Source organism: Diadema antillarum, unplaced genomic scaffold, assembly GCF_040938485.1.
Source record: "Diadema antillarum isolate AM-2024a unplaced genomic scaffold, OU_Dant_1.0 seq00002277_RagTag, whole genome shotgun sequence".
Taxonomy (NCBI): domain Eukaryota; kingdom Metazoa; phylum Echinodermata; class Echinoidea; order Diadematoida; family Diadematidae; genus Diadema; species Diadema antillarum.
The window spans coordinates 231,851-251,972 of NW_027272902.1; the positions used below are offsets into that span (position 1 = coordinate 231,851).

General features: G+C 38.2%; 1 protein-coding gene across 4 annotated transcripts in view; it reads left to right on the forward strand.

The window, feature by feature from the left end:
- LOC139714448 (uncharacterized) overlaps positions 1 to 13,315 on the forward strand; it is a 65,282-nt gene extending 51,967 nt beyond the window's left edge. For 2 of the 4 annotated variants that reach the window (XM_071626158.1, XM_071626155.1), the window contains 4 exons: positions 173 to 445; positions 1,436 to 1,692; positions 4,390 to 4,492; positions 7,167 to 13,315. In XM_071626158.1, the coding sequence (XP_071482259.1) occupies positions 173 to 445; positions 1,436 to 1,692; positions 4,390 to 4,492; positions 7,167 to 7,310 (777 nt within the window). In that variant the 3' untranslated portion in view covers positions 7,311 to 13,315. The remainder of the gene's footprint in view (positions 1 to 172; positions 446 to 1,435; positions 1,693 to 4,389; positions 4,493 to 7,166) is intronic. The other 2 variants (XM_071626157.1, XM_071626156.1) reach the window with 2 other exon arrangements.
- The last annotated feature ends 6,807 nt before the right edge of the window (positions 13,316 to 20,122 follow it).

A 20,122-nucleotide genomic window follows, 5' to 3' on the forward strand; every position in this document is an offset into this window, starting at 1 on the left:
AAAAAAGAAGAATGTTTGAAAGTTACCTATCCCATGTATGTACCAATAGATATGAAAAATAAAAGAGGAACAGTGCTTAGCAGAGACTTCGATAGGCAAATGTAGGTATATTTTTCATACCTTGGCTTGTCAGAGTGTTTGAATACACTATTTATGTGATTAACACCAACAGCAGGCTTTCCCACATACCAGCCCAGCCATTGACATTCCCACCCCTCGTATGGTAACGGGCAAGGTCAAACGGACAGAGAAGATTGATTTCCTGAAGGAGCTTCGTCGCTCTGGCAGCGTGGACTCCCCAAGATCAACTTCTCCTCCTCAGGGTGGTCTTATCAATGGCTTGGACCAGGAACATCACCATCACAACCACCATCACAACCAACACCACTTTCACAGGTCTTCCACTAAGCAATACAACAAATCAAACTCAACCCCAATATATCAGGTAAACTACAAATTCTTGTGGAATTGTAAGACTAAATGTTTTCAAATGAAAATATATTTTGACCAACAACAAAGTTAGGTCAGGTTAAGAAGAATATTCGTAGTAAACTCTTCTGATTCTGGAATATTTATACACGATTAGTCTATTTCTGGTAATGTGGATGTAAACAAGACAAAACATTTCTCTGTACATATCTGTAAGGTTGGATTTAGTTGAAATGCACATTTGATATTGATTTTGTATATCAAACTGAGTAAGACTCTTGAACCAGTGATTTGCTGTTACTGTCACTGTCGTTCAATCCATTCCAAGATGGGTATGAGAACATCACAAAACAAAACACGGGTGTGAGAGTGCAGTTTAATCAGATACCAGACTTTTGCTACTCTTCCCAAAACTCACTTTTCAGACTTATCTTGCAGTTCAAATGGATTGAAATGTTCACAGTTTAATGCTCTTTAAACTTTTTTTTACAAAACTTTCAATTTTTTTTCTGCAAGTACTCCATGAAAACATCCATGAAAACAAGAATCGCAAGTGATGCTGTCACATCTCAGCATTACATTGCTCATTTGGGTCATAGTGGCACTGACAAGATTATCAGTACAGTGCACTCTGTTATAACGAACACGTTTATGACAGAATTCTGGTTGCAACGAAATAAATATTTAGGCAACATTACTGGCTCTTTGTTCTTTATTGTTTATTCGTCCGGTTATCACAAAATTTTATTATAACGAAAAAAATTGCCAGTCCCCAGGACTTCGGTGTAATGGGAGTCCAATGTAGTAAAAGGTTTTAGACCAATTTTCATTGTATTTTTGTGAAATCTCAAGTCTAGTTGGTTTCCAAGAGAGAAGATCATGTCAATGATACCAAGTAGGATAACCCAGACAAAAATCATACCAAGCACTAAAACAAGCAAGCCATACCTATTGCTATTCTGTGAGTGCAGTTAATAAATGTGCATTATATCTTTTACCCCAATAGCAGCCAGACCCTTTTGATGATACTGCTGTAGAGGAAACTCCAAATGAGACTAGGAACTCCATAGATGAATCTAGCATGTGCAATGGGCATCTCTCTGAGGAGGCAGCCAATGAGGATGAGGGCAAAGAGGAGGAGCCTGCTGCCATAGAAACAGATTTCATCACCAGCAAAGGTCATCGGGAAAGCATGCCAACAGATGAGACCAATCTTGACTGTCAACCAATGGAACTATCCAGTAGCTTGGAAGCAGAGAAAAGGTAACATTTAGTTGTTCAAAAATTAAGGCTTTTATATTACATACTGAATAAATGTTGCTCACCTATAAGTTTTGGCTCACCTGAGCTATTGCGTTCACTCATCATCAAGCGTCCAGCGTTCATCATCCATCGTCTGTAGTGTGTTAGCTTTATACATTTTTATCTTTTTCTTGAAAATCCCGTGACATATTTTCACCAAACTTGGCAGTTAGCATTCCTAGGAGGATAGGATCTCAATCTTTCAAATGGGCACCTTGTGCCTCCATCCCCCAAAAATGAAATATTCATGAAAATCTTCTTCGCTAGAACTAGAAGTGATAGAGCTAAGTTAATACATTGATACATTGATGACTGTAGTGTCAAGTTTGTTCATGGGGGATCCAGCAGTACCCCCCTTGGGGCCCTATAGGGTCCAAATTGGTCCCTAAATTGTATGTTGTCTTCTTCAAAACGCATGGTAAGATTTTTACCAAATATTAGGTATTATCGCAAGGGTGATAGAGTATACATTTGTACAAATGGGCCCCATTTCCCACCTGGGGGTCCCGGGGCACAGTACCCAGGGATGGGGGAGGGGAAAGACAAAACCCCCAAATTAAGAAATCTTAACAAATCTTCTCTCAAACCTTAAGTGATAAGCTAAGGTAGTGCCATGACTAAGTTAGATTAGTAAGAGTAGATTCAAGATTGTTTGTGGCAGATCAGGAGATGGGTGGGGAGACCATAATTGGGGCCAGTTTTAACAGTTAAATCTTCTGGAAAATGTATGGTCAGATTCTCACCAAACTTGACAGGGATTATCGCTAGGATGATCAAATATGTATCTGCAAATGGACATCATTCTCCACTTGGGGGCTCCAAGGAGCACAATATTCTGGGGGAGGCAAAGCCCCCAAATTTATGAAATCTTTACATACCTTCTATCTAGAACCAGAAGAGATAAAGCTAATTTGGTGCTTTGAATAAAGAGATCAGTGACTGTACTTTCTTGCTTGTTCATGGCAGATTCAGGAGTTTGGGGTCAAGTTAGGTCCCAATTTTCACATTTTCATCTTTTACTTGACAAGACAGGTATAATCACTAGAGTGTAGAAAATATATTTGTACAAATTTTTACCAGTGTGATAGAATATGCAAATGGTTGCCATGTCTCCATGGAAGCCTTCAAAGCTGCCCCCACCCCCTTCTAAGGTTGCATTGTTCTCAGATGATATTCTGCAAGAATGCATGGAAGGTGATCTTGCAATACTCAGGTGAGCGCAAGACCCCCAGGTCTATTGTTTTTATTACCATACTAATGCTGAGAGTGGTCAGAAGCGCACTTCTTGACTACTGAAGCAAAGTGTTGCAAACCATTGTGACCCAGGAAGCACACTCCACAGAACCACATCCCAGTGTGGTATAGAGTATGCCAAGGCAAACCTGTCTGTACTGCAGTGGATGCATGCATATGGAGTGGTGTATAGTGTGCCATCTTAGCAGAACAGTTTCAGTAAAATGTGATGAATGCTCTAAATGTGCTTGTATTTCATAGTGTTTGATAATCTTGCTACATTAGTAGTCAGCATCGGCATCATTATGCTAGGAAATAAGGATGCATGCTGTGAAGCAGATTTTATGCAATTAGATGGTCATCATAGCCATTAGATGTGGCCTTTATATTTGGCAAATGAACAATTTCTAAATTCTTTTTTGTTGTTCGTCTATGTTGAAAAAGTTTGTTTCTAGAACTCATCTAAAGGGTTTCTAATGATATGTATGTATACAGTGGACTCCTATGATAATGAAATTGTGAGAACCAGCAGATTCACTTTTTATACTGAAAGTTGTTACAGTTTTGAGAACAATATGAAGAAACTGAACTCTACAGTATGTCCCCACAAAAATTACAATCAGATTTTTGCATTAATAACTATTAAAATGATTAAACTGTCTAAATGCTACTTCAGGGTCTTAAAAACATAACTTAGCTGTATTTTGCAGAAAACCCCATTCAATTTGGTTAAGTGGTTACATAGAAATGAGGATTGTTGTAAAACATGTCATGGGTCTGATTCTTCCAAGTTTAGCACTTGGATGCTCGTGGAATTGCAAAATGTGTGAAGACAATGGACAAAACTTGGAGGGAAGGGATTCCTGACATGCTCTTCAAAATTCCTCATTTCTCTTTGACCACTGAAGCAAATCGGATTGGGTTTTCTGTAAGACGTGGGTAATTAGTTATAGTTTCATACCCTGAAATTGTATTTGGATTGATTCACCATTTTTAAAGTTATCATTGCAAAGGTTCCCGTTGTGATATTTTTTGGGGACATACGGTATAGCAAGAAATGTATAGTCTTAACACTCTCACAGTTAATATAATACAAGAACTATTCAGTTAAAAATTTATCATGATAACACAAAGCTCATGTTGGCATCATGCATGACCTTAAAATCAAAAGACCTCAGCTATGTAAATTGTGAAGACCTTTTCCAGATCCAGCAGTACTGTACTTAAAGATACTATTTAAAGCAAAGGTGGAGTAGGACACAATTGTCGTGTTAACATTGCCATAATCTCTTCAAGATACATGATCCAATATTCACCAAACTAAGGATGTATGCATGCTTGATGTATTTTTGTTGGAATATGTGTGGTCTACTTCTGTCATTTTACTTGCAGATATTACATTCTAGCATTTTTTTTGTTCTATAGGTTTCTTCAAGAAATGGGTTGGCACGAGCACAGTGACAACGAAGAGGGATATGCGCCCATCACAGAAGATGAACTTAGAGAATTCAAACTTCGATCACAGCAGGTACTTTTGCATGTAGTCATTTAAGCAATATCACAGGGTTTTCAGCTATGCTGAAGATTAGATATCACATTTTACAAAAATTTTGATTATAGCAAATTGGTAAAGGACAGATGCAGTGTCGTTACAAAAACAAACAAACAAACACATGAACACATGTTGACATGGATTCAAAGCCCTGTGTAGATCAGTGCAGAATCACTCCTAGTTGTGGATTAAGCATGAAAGTGTATATCTACCAGGTCTCCTCATTGTTTCACTAGCCTTATGAAACAACAATTGATCTTAAGAGGAAAAGGTAGATGGTGTAGTATGGATTGTATGCTTGCAAAAAAAAAAAAAAAAAAAATTGAGGGAAGGGGGAGTAAAGTGTATAAAAATCCCCACAATTTTCATATTCATTGATATTGAGAATGAGTTCATCTTCCCCTCCAGGATCACTGTCTTTTATCATCCAAGGGCTGTTGATGATGATATCCTGCTTCTTCACCAGATTGCTCAACTTTTTGACAGATTCAAATTTTTGCAAGAAAATCTTGATAAAAATTTGAATTTAATAATTCATCAATATAATCTGCATATAGTACAATTGATATGACCTGCATCTTGTTGACTCTTACAGAGTTAAATGGATGAACAGAATGGTAGAGGTTTCACTATTTCCCCCATATCTATGCAATGCCTGAGGGTATTTTCTTCAAACTTAGTGTGTACATGTACTACCAAATAAAGATTCTCCCGAAAGAGTTCAGGTCATGGGGTCAAAGGTCAAGTGAAAATGTTAAAATTTCACTTTTTTCTCCATATCTCACAAATGGTTCAAGGTATCTTCATGGAACTTTTTACATATGCATGCACTGACTGGCAGTGATTTATTACGGAATGTAGGGGTCATGGGTCTATGCAACGCCTGCACAATTTTTCTTGAAACTTAGTGTATGCATGTATTACCCAATAGAAATTCTCTTGGAAGTTTCTTGCCATAAGATCAAAGGTCAAGTAAAAGTGCTAAATTTCACTTCTTCCTTAAACCTATGAAAGGGTCAATAGTCAAGTTAAAATCCTGAAATGATGACATAAATGGTATCCAGCGTACCAAATAAAAATCAGTCATTTTGTTGAATTATTATTTTTTTTTTTAAGGTTGTACCCTGGGTTGCCAAAAAGTGGAAATTATTTTGGTGCTGGAGCTAGCGCGCACTAGCCACTGCACTAAACCACACTGCACTGCACTGAAGCACAAGCTATTGCTAGCACAACGTACCATGCATGCATAGTATAACATGCAGTGGCATGGGAATGACTATGTACACACACACACATAGTGCAGCATTTCTCTGCAGCTGTCCTCGAGTGGACGTGAGGTAGCGCTACACAACGTGGTACCCCGGGGTACCGTAGTACCCCGGGGTAACGCGTGATGCATCAAATCCCCAAATACCTGCACTCTCAGACAATATAGCCATTCGTCCAATTAAACCTAGTTCAAGGAAAGTGAACATACAACACATTTGTGACAAACCTGTAATTTTAACATTTTGCCAGTTATGTGAAACTGTCATCACACATTGTCAATACATTATACAACAGACCTTTTAGGAGAACCATGCATTATGGCGGAGGCATACCAGTCGTCATAGTGACATTTTTAGTTGTTTTTGTTTTTGTTTTTTTGTATTGCAACTGATTGACAAATTGCTTTCTATTGACATACATGAGCAGCAAATTAATCAGTAATTAGTAGTAGCCTTAAAAAAAAAAATCATAGGCATACATACTTGGGCAGGATTCAAATCTACGACCTCCTGGGGGGCATTTCATGAAGCATTTTGTCTGACAAAGTTGTCAGACAAATTTTCTCACAGCCAATCAGATGCAAGGATTTCAGTAGCTTGTAACAGTTTGTCAGAAAAATATCCGACCAAAATGCTTCATGAAATGCCCCCCTGATCAGCGGACAGGCGTCTCCTCCACTAGACCACCGAGCTAGCGTCTGACATCTGGTGCTGGTTCTAAACCTTTAGCATGCAGTGGGTACTGTGTAATTATTCAAATTAATGAAATTCGTGTGTCAATTTGTCAGGCGGAAGCTCGGTGGTCTAGTGGAGAAGATGTCTGTCTGGTGATATTGATCAGGAGATCGTAAGATTGAATCCTGCTCAAGTATGTATGCCCATGATTTTTTATCATGGCTACTACTAAAACACTGATTAGTTTGTTGCTCATTTATGTCGACGTAGGGCAATTTATCAAGTTGCAGTAAAAACAAGTCAACATAAAAAACTTGTAAAGATAATCTTTTGCAATAAACTGCTGATGAAAATTATAAGGAAAGAATTCACAAACCAAAGCAAGACTGCCCTGCCAAATGCACAGCCCATTGTGACACTAATGTAAACCAAATCAGATTGACAAGTAATAATACTTTTCAATTATTAGGTCCTGAAGAATTGTAATGTGTCCTCATCTGCTGTTCTAATGTTATTCTGTGATATTTAAATCTTTGCGTGCATATGTGACCAAGCACTTGAAAGTGAAAAGTGGAAAATCTTTTCCTTAGTTTTATTTGCCTTTTACTGCAAAGTAATGTATCATTGCTATTTCTGTCCTTTTGTTTTATGTTTATTCCATGTTGCAATTTCTCTTTGCTTCATTTGTTTGCTGTTTGTACTTGTAGATCAAGAGGAATGGCTTCAACCGGCCCCAGCCTTTCATCCTGAACCACATACCCCACCCAGTCATGAGCGCAATAACTGCTATGACAATAGAGGATGCAGAGCTTACCTCCTCTGATGATGATTCCTCAGATGATGACTTATAGGATCCAGCTGAATGTGATGGGGTTCAGAATGCCTGCATCCCTCACCAAGCCACCAAGTTTGCTTTTTTCTTTCTTTCCTTCTTTCTTTGTGGTATGGTACCACACTACTCATTGAGATGTACTTCTTCAGGATTAAATGTCCTAAGTGGGACTGTGAGTCTTTGGCCACCAGCCATGTTGCCAGTAAGTCTAAGACTCCCTTGCACAATGTATCCATGTCCACTCATTGAATCTAACACCTTCATAAAGCTAAAATAGTGCACACGAAAGGTATTCCATCCTCACACACACATACACAAACACAAACATGCATACTGGTATTCAATGTCTATGTTACAGCTGCAAAGCAAACACCAGAAGAGTATAGCATTGCTGATCTGTCCCCTTACACAGTAATCTCTCTCTCAAGAAAACCTCAAGAATTAAAAGAATTAGGCTGTATTAGCTGTATTCTGAATAATACCAATGTGATAGTGTTTCCCAAATGAATGAGGTCTGATGAGCCAAGACCATTTTTATTGTCATTCAAAAGACATTATTTGACATGTGTTTGTTTTTCACAAGTGAGAACATTAGATATACATATCATTGTTAGAGTGTGGATAAATTCATATCTTTATCATAAGTACATTTCATTGCAGATGCTATTAAAAGGCATATAAATGCGTGGGAGGTGTGAATGGAGAAAGACAGCAGGTGTGATATACAAATGTTGTTTCATTGTGACAAAATAATCATGTTTTATCTTCCACAACGATGAGTATATATACCTGTACTTCCAGTCTGTTGCGTGTGTCTTTTTTGTACCAAATACAAACTTTTTATCTTAATATTCAAGAAGTGAGTTTTCTACCACAATCAATGTTTTTCCTATTCATATATTTGTTTTGTGATTCATTACAATATCTTCAAAAGAAAATCAAAGTTGTTACTTAAGCTAGGTATATGCAAGGCTCTACAAAGCCCAGAATTTGATTCAGTCTGCAATAAAAGAAATTAAAGGTGTGCCATTATGTTTTCATAATCTTGATACATATCTATGTACTGCACAAGTAGGCTCATTATTTGGTCCACTTCAGGCTGTGAAAGTTGTTCAAGAGGCCATGAACGAGTGATAACACAGACCAGCGAGAGCAAGCCACACAAGTTGAAATGACCGTGAAATTAGTGATTCATGCAGAGTAGACCTTGTCTGATTTCCTCAGTGTAATTGGCAATAAATGCCAGTAAACCTTTTTTTCTATGAAAACTGACGAAGTCGATGTCATGGATTAGCAATCTTGGTGTCATATGTGAACATGCTTATTCGGTAGGAAAGAACACCATACATCACTTAACAAATTTCCATACTACTATGATTTTTCTCTGAGTTAACTGAGCCATAGATCCGCAAAGTCTCCCCAATTTTGTAGGAATATCAGGATGTCTGGACAAGACAACATGTCAATCTCCCTGATTTATGAAGTATTTTTTTGCCCTTTTAGAGATGCTTGTAACACAAAAAATATCTCTGTGATTACTCTTTCAAAGCTCCATAAATTTGGTGTTTGAATGTTGGCAGCCTTGTAGTGAGAGGGCTTGTAATGTAAACTGTAGCCTTGTCATGTGTTCAACTTATTCCCAAACCACAACTGTCACATCACTAGCACATTATTCATGATCTTGTGTCATAGATGTGTTTCTTTTAAAACATTTTGTATTGTTTTTTTCATGTTGGTGTTTTCTGCAGCAGGATTGTATACAGGCATGTGTCCAATTGTGTTATTCCTCACAGAAAAAGTGCAAGATTGTGCTTTCATTGTGCTAGGCCAACTAGTTAGTACAAGTACTGTGATATCTCTTATTCAAGATGCTCATACCTTTTTAGGCGAGCATGCCTACTATGAAGAACACAAGATGGATAATGTGATATCTTTGTCCTACTATCAATGCTGATTTCAGGGTCTACACATGTATATGTCACAACCTTTATAGGTACTAGGGGAAGAGATATCCCGTACAATGAGCTTCAAGCTCATTACTGACCATGCAATTATTTCAGTGGACACTTCTTATCAAGGACACCTTTTTTTACACATATATAACAAACTGGTTATAAAACATCAACTTCTTCTCTCAATGTCCAAATATCTTGGTATTTTGTTACCTTTTAAAACCCTAATATTACCAAATTTCAATACACATAACAAAGTGACATCACTGATCATAATGCAGGTCTACCATCATTATTTTTTTCATTATTGTAATGTTTTTGTATTTTGTTTTTATTTCTCTGTCATACATTATATGTACCACTTTGCAGGAGTTGGGATTTCATGAGAGATTTTAGTTTTCAAAAGGACAACATTGAGATCTAGCAAGTGAGATTGGTCTGGTTCACCAAAATAGCCTAACATACAGTATGTAGTGAGATTTATGTAATGGGTTTTAGAGCATGAATTAAACAAACAGCAAAACTATATCTGTGTGGTTGTGATTGTCTTGAACGAGGAATTAGTGATTACTGACTTGAGAGATTCCAGCTTCCAGGGCTAGTTGAGAGTGGTATCTGCAGTAGCTGTGCCTTACACCTTCATCTGAAGGAATGATTTATACTCTTGGTAGTTTCGCTGTGAGTGAAAATTTGGGAGAATACCACAAACAGCTCTCTACAGATTTACTTGGAAAACTGGTCGTTTTTTTTTTTCTTGTGTGTGTGTAAAATTTCAGTCTGCAATCCTTTTATTCTTTCTTAGTTTTGTATATCGTTTTGGGTTTTTTCAGTTGGCAACAAAGAAGCAGTGCCTGTATTAATCTAAAATCTTCACCTTGATCACTAGTAAGGCACTACATGTTTTTCTATTGCCACTTCTTTTGAGGCAACGCAACCCTTAAAAAAATGTTTGCAGCACCTACAGTATTTGACTCTGAGAGTAGATCACTCTTTACATGCTTTATTCATGCCATTTTTCACTCCCTTGATTTATGCTCACTTGATTCTGTTATATGTCAATGTCTTCCCAGCTGGATGAAGAGCAAGGAAAGTTACCATAACTAGCAAATGCTGGCTAGCCATAGCAAAATGGATGGGAAACAATTCATCACACTCACTTCACACATAACACAAAGATTTGGGGCATGGGGAATGTAATAAATTCTTGACGTACTGTTTTGAAAAAAAAAAATGATAAAAATCTCACTCTTGATGATCCGCAGTTTTAACTTAGCCACTTAGCCGTAAATGCCAACAAGCAAAAGAAGAGTTCACCAAACAATTATATGAGATGCTGTGGGTTGCATGCATTTTTTTTAGCTCACCTAAGCCGAAGGCTCAAGTGAGCTATTGCGATCGCTCTTCGTCTGGCGTGTGTCGTCCGTCGTGCGTAAACTTTTACATTTTCATCTTCTTCTTGAGAACCCCTTGACCGATTTTCACCAAACTTGGCATGTAGCATCCCTAGGGGGATAGGATCTCAATTTGTTCAAGTGGGCACCATACCCCACCTGGGGGGCCCCCAGAGGGGCCCAAACCCCCCAAAATTAAGGAATCTTAAAAAATCTTCTTCTCTAGAACCAGAAGTGATGGAGCTAAGTTAATACTATGAATTAGTACATTGATGACTGTAGTTTCAAGTTTGTTCATGGCGGAATCAGGGGTGCCCCCCTTGGGACCCAAGGGAGGGGAGTGGGGAGGGGTCCTAATGGGGCCCAAATTGTACATTTTCATCTTTTTCTTGAAAATGCCATAATGAATTTTCACCAAAGTTGGCAGGTAGCATCCCTAGGGGGAAAGAATCTCATTCCCATCAAATGGGCACCATGCCCCACCTGGGGGCCTCAAGGGGGCCTAAATTTGGATCGAAATTGTAAATTTTCATCTTTTTCTTAAAAAACCCTATCACTAATTTTCACCAAACTTGGCAGGTAGCATCCCTAGGGGGATAGAATCTCAATTCCATCAAATGGGCACCATGCCCCACCCCCCTCCTGTAAAGAATCTTTACAGATTTTTTTTCTAGAACTGGAAGTGATTGAGCTAAGTTAATACAATGAGTCAGTATATTGATGACTGTCGTTTCAAGTTTGTTCATTGGAGAATCAGGGGTGCCCCCACCCCCTTGGGACCCAAGGAAGCGGGATGGGATGGGGGGGGGGTGGTGGTCCAAATGTGGGCCTAAATTTTCATCTTCTTGCTGAAAACAACATAATGGATTTTCACCAAACTTGTCAAGTAGCATTCCCATAGGGATAAAATCTCAAAGTGTTTGAATGGGCACCATGCTTTTCTTGGGGGCCCCAGGGGGTCCAAACCTCCTAAAGTAATGAATATTAAATAATATTTTTCTCTAGTTCTAATCAAAAGTGATAGGGCTTTAAGTCTTTTTTCCCAAGCTGCATAATCCAACATTCTATAAAGTACAGTGTACTTGGCAGGTATTTTTACCAGTGTGATGGAATATGTAAATGGACACCATGCCCCCATTCTCAAAGCTACCCCCACCATAAGTTTCCAATGTTCTCGGGTAAGAATCTGCAAGAATGCATGGAAGGTGAACTTGCGATACTCAGGTGAGCGCGTGACCCCCGGGTCTCTTGTTTTCCTTCCCTTGATAAAGGTTTGTAGTCCAAAAATTTGTTATTAGGTGCAACAGGAAATTATACAGCAGGAAAATATGAATGGAGGCTAATAAACATTTAAGGGAAGTTAGTTTTGTGTTTGTTGCAACATCTTGAGAGAGGAAGGAGTGAGGATTATTTCATGCATGTGTGTCACATGTCTATGACAAGACACTAGTATCCTATGCCTTCGCAATTGTTCTACTGGGAGGAGCTGTGTACCCTGGTTAATACAGTGCATTTTTTTTGTTTCTTTTGAATAGTGTTCTTGTATGGTCATGGAGAATCGTGGATGCGAAATTCAAAACAACTTTTTCGTCAAAATGTAAAAATTTTGAACAACAACAACAAGTGGTAAAACATCCTCGCCTGGGATGTAGCACTTTGATTTACTTTTATCTTGTGTATTTTTGTTAGCAAACATTTTTTGAATATGATAATATCATTTCATTTTTGTGTCAAGATGTCAAATATTACTTACACACCCCCTGTCAAGTCTTCTGTCAGGTATACCTGATGCATGTCTGATTCCATAGTTGTCTGATGGCTGTGCCTCTCTATCTTCTGAAGTCTGCACAGACTGCACAATGCCCAGCACAGAGCTCTGCTTTAGAAGTTCATGTTTAAAGCTCGTAAGGAATGTCAGGAAAGCCTTAGAAAGGGAAGTTTGGCATTTATATATTCTCAGGTGATCCGCTTACATCTGTGATATTTATACAGACATCCATTTGTCAGTTGGTCCTACATTGAATTCATTTTGTTTTTCATAACAACAAGATTGTATTTGTGACAACTTTGTTTTCGGTAAAATTTTTGAGATCTTCCTGCACTTTCCTTATTACTTATCTTACTCTGTGCTACTTGTGTTTGCACTGTAGACTGCTGTCGTGGTAAAACAGTTTTCAGATCGATCTGTACTCAAGTATCATTCTTTGTACTATTTGTAAAGAAGCAGAATGAATACTTAATTGGCACAAATGGGATTGTCTCATTGAAAATGATTAAAAAAGAATACCATATATATATTAATCTTGTTGTTTTCCCACATTGTGAAGAGCTGTGCTCAAAACTCTTCTGATGTACAGGAACTTGTGTCAAACTGCGAAGAATATGTCACTTATATGGTTTTTTTCATTTAAGTTTTGTTGATTTTACACTGAAAGCTAAATTAAAAGCAGAAATGTTGATGCATACAGACATGACATAAGTGAAGCAAATAAGCATATTTTTCCATATCTTACAACCTACAAGTAGCATTGATGTAAGACCGACAGCAGAGATACTGTGGGCTACAAAGAGAGAGAGAGAGGGAGAGAGAGAGAGAGAGAGAGAGATTGAGTGAAAGGGGAGAGATTTAAGAGGTATGAGAAAGATAAAAGTATTGACAAAACTGTACTGCACTTAGCAGATCTGTGCATGATGTAATAAATTCTTTGCTGTTTATGAAAAAGTGTCTCAATAAAAAAAGAAAGTTTGTTACATCTTGAAACTTTCTGCCCTTATTTCATTCTGTTTCCATGCCATTGCAAGGGTTGTATTGCATTGCTGTATGTTGTTAAGAGTATTATATGTACTAGATACTGGCAATCTGGATGAAATTTCATGAGTGGTGGAGTTTGTCCACAGTGACTGAATGAGATATGGGTGTTTTCCCTTTTCAAGAAAGAATGTTAAAGGCACATGGTCTCAGTGGTTTAGTCAAATGCGTACACAGGCGCACGGCGCAAGTTTCCCATAGAGACCTACACTATCGACTCCTCTTTAGTGCTTACGCTGTGACCCACTTCGCCGAGTCGGAAGAAGTGCGATCCACTGTAGTCAGTAGTCCAATCACAGTTCGGCTGAATAGGGATGACAGCTTTAGCAAACTTCTTTTGTGATGTCATAATAAGAAGCACACATGCACGCACCCTGGCATTACTACAGACTGCGTGGTGTGCAGAGAAGACAATGACGGCAACGTTACTTAGCAACACCTACGCGCTTTACTCTTGATGACAGCTCAACTTTGGCAATCTTCGTATCAATGCTAATGATGATCGGCAGTATCATCAACAGCGCCCTCTACACTACCGGGACTATGCACCTTTAATGGTTTTCCACCTTAGATACAGTATATTATCCCATGCACATATAGGAGATATACTTTAGTGTGGTTAGAGCGGATCACAGACAACCTGTGAATTTTGCCCCCCCCCAAAAAAAAAAAAAAAAAAGAAGAAAAAAAAAAAAATAAATAAATAAATAGATAAATAAATAAAAATAAATAGATTAAATGAAATGAATTAAAAATTAAAGCTCCTGCAAAACATAGTAGGCCTATCCAAATACAGTACAACTTTGTTGTTTGCTTTAAGATTGATTAGTATGAACTTGTTTAGTGTCAGTTACATTGTCCAAATGTACTGCTTTACACTTGCCATTTTATACACCTCTGCCCGAAGGATACATGTAGCACTGGTTTGGGGATGTCTGCCCATGTGTTGCGGATACTACAGTACTGTATTGCAATATCACAGATTCAAAAGAACACTCAGATTTTTTTCCCCTTGGCTAAGGTATGCTACATGAGGCATTAATGTACTGATAAGAGTCGGGCAAATTTCTCAGTGTTAAATTGTGGCCAACAATCTTTTTTTTTAACCCTAACTAGGCCGGGGGGGGGGGGGGGGGGGGGGGGCCCCCTCGATGTTTCGCGCGATGTATCGCTATCGCGAGAAGCTATTGCCGCGACGTTTCATGACTTTTTTCTTTCGAGTCTCCCGCATCTTTTGACACCAAATTTGCGATGCCCGGGTGCGTGGTTCCGAAGTTGCGCATAAATATGCATGTGTATGTCGGACCAAAAATTGCTCAAAAACGTGAATTTGTGTACAATTTCAATGCAAACTGTGTTTACAGGCAAATTTCATAAAAGCATGATTATTTTGGGGGTTTATTGATTAAAATCAATTAATATCACATTTTCTTGTTCGGAACAATGTCACGGACAAATTTCATCGAAAAAACAATGTAAAACATAAAGTCGAAAAAACAAAGAAATACATAAGAAATTCAAAAAACAATAAAATACTTGGGAAATTTTTGTCTGATTGCGCAATTTTTTTCTCTGACATTTGCTAAGGACACTAAAAGGAATATTTACACCAAAAATGTGCCTGTTTTGAGCTTTATTTTGTGATTTATACCAAATTGTCTGATTTCATGCATCATTATGCATAAATTAGCATAATTTAGTGTAAATGATAATTTTTGGGAAAAATTAACTTCATGGTACTTTAGATTACATCATAGGCAATGCGTGTGCCAATTTTCGTCGCGATCGCGCGGTTGATGGCCGAGATCCGGAGGGGGGGGGGGGGCCTGGGAGCCCCCCCCCCCCCCCCAGTTTTGCCAGTTTTGGCTAGAATTTACATGATGCTAGTTCATGAAGGGAAGCAGGGCCCCCCTCATTAGTTGATGAAATGAAAGGAAGAATATAGGTTAAGTGCGAGTTTTTCCGCCTCTTTCCACCTCCCTGATTTCAAAGTACATGTATGGTAGCCCTAGGCCCTACTACATATCGACCACCTTCTTTTAAACCGACCGCGTATAATTCGCGCACTGAACACTGAGTACGCACTTCCCTGCGCGCAAAGCACATAAAAATGGATTGGCTTTGAATGTAGATGAGGATGGTGTGGGAATTCTAAAACGCGATAATTCACTGTTCATTAATGGTTTTAATCAAGGACAAAATTTCGAATGAATATTTTCACCGAATCGTAATGAGGGCACAATGTAATGTCTATGGAAGTTTCTAAAAGGCTTCTAAAAAGCTTCGTACAACACGGTGTTCAATACAACTCGGTTTGCGTGCATTGCCAATGCAAAAACAGCGGTCGATCCTATTAACACGATTTACCGCGGGGAGCTGAAACGAGGCCACGCAAGTTCGTCGGCGATATTTTTGCACTGAAACTTCGAATCGAAAAGGGAACAACGGCATTTGATAGAGCTGGATTTTCTCAATCACGTAGGTCAAGTTTTTACGTGAATTTCAGTGTTAAATATTCTTAGCAAGCAAGTAAACATTAGGCGGTCGATGAGTAGTAGGTCCAACCCTCCAAACTGATAATGGATCACGTGCATCGATAAACCGTGGTGATTCATCGTTGTGGCATCCAATTGAGAATCCACGTGTTCGTTCAAGCATGGAGCTACGTTCCATGCAACGGGGGGACAACTTTTTGTACGTGTACGCACGCACGTCCGGTGTGCAACAAACGATACCGCTCAAGCAAGTGATATTGATAAGCTATGATGATTGCAATACGCTCAATCACCGGCACGAGGACACGAGTATAGACTGTGCTTCTTCCGTCAGGGTGGATTAGGCTAAATACAATGTAAATCAGTAGGCCCGACTTGTTGCAAACGCAGATTCTATATTCCTTTCAAAGTTATACAACACACGCACACACACACACACACACACGCGCGCACACACACACATAAATGCATTTTCCAATGTCTACTAGTATTCACTTTCATTCAATGATAACAAAAACAGCAATTTACAGTACTTTTGGTATTACATGTACCGTACAATGTAACAAAAAAGTTCTGTACTGTAATATTTCCGCACTTGAAGTAGAAATTAACAACCGTAACAATTGAGAAATATCATTTCCTCATTTTTCATTGTCAACAGATGGAATGAAAAAGTAGTTACCCCCCCCCCCCAAAAAAAAAATAAAATAAAATAAAATAAATAAATAGAATAAAAATAAATAAAAATAGAAGTATGTCTATAGAATAAAATCCATACCTAAACCAATTTCCCCTACAACTATACCCTTCCTAATAATATATCTTTACAGCTATCACATTCCCCCCCCCCCCCCTTCCTATAACATCATGACCCTTACAACTGTCCAAAACATCAAAACACTTTCCTCTTTATATCCAGCCCAATACCAGACAGACATTTGTTATTCCTCTATCCACCTTTTTAACCCGTTGAGGACGAGTCCCGAGTATACTCGGGCAGGTGTCTATGGGAATTGCGTGTTGTAGCGAAATCAAACCGTCCTCAACGGGTAGGGATGGTACAGTGTTGGTGGAGATGAGAATAGATGAGAATTGGGCTTTTTGCGAGATACTAAGAAAACACTTATGATAAGTACAGAACATTCCATTTTAAGAGGACTTCAAAGTTTATTTGATGAAAATCGGATTTGGAATGACTGAAAATCCCAAAACAAAGTAAAACAAAGCGATTGTAATAAAGTGTGGGTCCCACACTTTATTGAGAATTACTCTTTTTGGGATATTTCAGCCATTTCAAAACCAATTTCCATCAAATAAATATTGAATTCCACGTAGAATTACATGAGCTTTCATATTTCATAAGATGTTTCTCAATATCTCACCAAAACATGTTAGAAACCTGAAATTAGGTCTCAACCAAAACTGTACGATCCCTTTAAAATGGAAATCCACCACCCCCCCCCCAAAAAAAAAAAAAAACTCTTAAAAAGATAGATTAAAAAATTGGGAAAAATCTCTACTGAACGTTCCAAAAACAACAAAAATCAGATGCGAAATAAGGAACTTCGAAGATGTGACATTTTGACATTTCACATTTTGTGGAAAACATTCTTGATCAGTCCTTTATACGAATATTGAAATGAGCGAGTTGATGATGTCATGCCCTTACAATTTTTCATTTATGCTATGAAAATATAAATCTCGAATAAAATGTCATTTTTAGCTAATACAGGTAAAAGCATATTCCCATACCAAAATATATTAGACTTAACATTTGTGGGTTTTTTTTTCATTTTGGGTGGTTTTAAGGTATGTTTTATATTCATACAGCTGAGATAGGAAATTTTATCATTTCTGTATATGAAATGAATAAGGAATCGTGAGAGTATGACGTATACATCGTCAACTTGCTGATTTGAACTGAACTGAACTGATCAGCTTGAATATTCTAAAGACTGGTCAAGAAGCGTTTTCCGAAAAATTTTGAAATTTCAGAATGTTATAACTTCCTTATTTTGTATCCGATTTTGACCCTTTTTTTACACTGTTCTGTAGAGTTTTTCTCTTTATTAGATTGATGTAATGTTGGAGTGGATTTCTTCTTTAATTCCAAATCCAAACAACCCCAACCCACGTCCATCAGCACAAACATTAATGTACTTATATTGTCCCTAACTCGCTTATCCTCCCTTCCCTCCACAATTCACAATCCAACCATAACCACAACAACTATACGCTATACCTATGTGCAAGCTGACCTATAAGACATACTCTCATAAAATGCTGTTATACACATAATTATATACATCATGTACCTGTAAACAAAAGCTACTGGCATTCTGGATGAATACACAGCACTTTGCCATGTCAAAAAACAAAAAAAACAAAAAACTTGTACTGGGGACCCTATAGTATCATACTTTTCGTGAGGAGTTATTTAATAAAAGAAATGTGTCCCCGTTGTTATGATGGGCAGAAAGGGTTAAACACAAGAATGCATGGGGTGTGAAACTAACTTTACGTAACCATTCCCATATCAGTAAGTATACAATTCCAGTTTATTTCTACGTAAAGATTTTCTTCTTTTTTTCTTCATCACAATGTGTGACTAATATTTTCTTTAATTCTGTCAATGACGATGTCGATTGTGACTTTACCTTGGATACTCATTATCATAAATTATATTATTAAGATAACCGTATCAGATCCCAATTTTAAGAAGTTCCTTCAACACCCACGTGTATATCTTACCAATCTGCTACATGTACCTCGCCTCTTGTGTGTACCTCTTCTACCTCAAAATTCTCAGTTATATCCTGCCAAAAACTCAATTGTTTTATTTTAGCGCAATTCCAAGATGAGCGTGAATAAGTTGATGGGCTTTGACTATTATTCGAAAGGAGCATAAGTTATCAACAGCGAAACCAAATTTAGAAACTCAATTTTGGAGCACATTATAATACTCGTCTTGCAGTATATTAAAATCAGCATGATGTCATTATCAAAGACCTAACTTTGAAGCCATACATAATCATAATCATAATCATAATCATAATGTCTTATTTACCCAGGGTAACCTTTTCAGTGTTGGCACTGCTCTACCAGAGGGCCCTGCCATTATTATTACCCTAGCATTGCCAGTTACCCATTTATATACTGCTGGGTCGAGAGGGACATAAAATTAGGGTGGGTAAAAGCATCTTGTCCGAGGACGTAAGCACTGGGCGGTATTCGAACTTTGGTCCTCCGATCGGGAGTCGAGAGTCTTAACCACTATGCCACAGCGCCCTTAACATCGTTCTTGTTTATCTATTTTTTTTTTGGGGGGGGGATTTACTGAAGAGTAAGCCTACTATGATACAATATCATGCACTGTATCATTAAAAAAAATAGTGTGATGAAAGTGCGTATGATACAGTGTATCTTCCTCTTTAATTGTGATAAATGCAACAACCTCTACAGATACATGGTTGGCTTATAAATGGCGCTTTGTATCCTGTCGAACGTGTCTCGAACCCATGGGCCTTCTAGAGTGTCGATCTCGTGTTCCCCTTTTTCGTTGTGTCAAACTCGTGGACTATGTTTGCATAGTGTCTGTCTCGTGAGCCTCTTATGAGTGTAGTGTCGAACTCTTGCATAGGCTTTATTTGCCCATGCAGTGTCGAACTCATGGGCTGTATGACTGGTGGGCTGTATAACTCGTGGAATGCAGACTCATGGACCTATACACTATTGTATTTTCAATGTCGAACTCGTGGGCCGTATGGGTGTCGGTCTCGTGGGATGCCCCCGACAAGGTGGCAACCGAGCTTACTGCAGTACTATAGTACCCATCTAAAACACAAATAAATAAAGAAAAAACTTTTCCGTGTCATACATGCGAGGCATAGCCTACGGTGCCATCTACTGAACTTTTGCCTATTTATTATAGTAATGCACCCTCTTGTCGAATTTTTGTCGGTGATTCCTGATGCCTTAATATTTCGAAACGAAATTCCATTACTTTTTTTCTGTGATCTTTCCTGCATGTCTTGGTACCAATGGTAATCAGACATACAGTATACGGGTGCCATTATTAAAACAGGCATGTCGCTGAAATTTCGCTAAACATAGACTGCACCTTTGTGCAAAATCAGAAACTTTTCAAAATTGTGTAGATACTTTCTATAAAGTATCGTTACTTT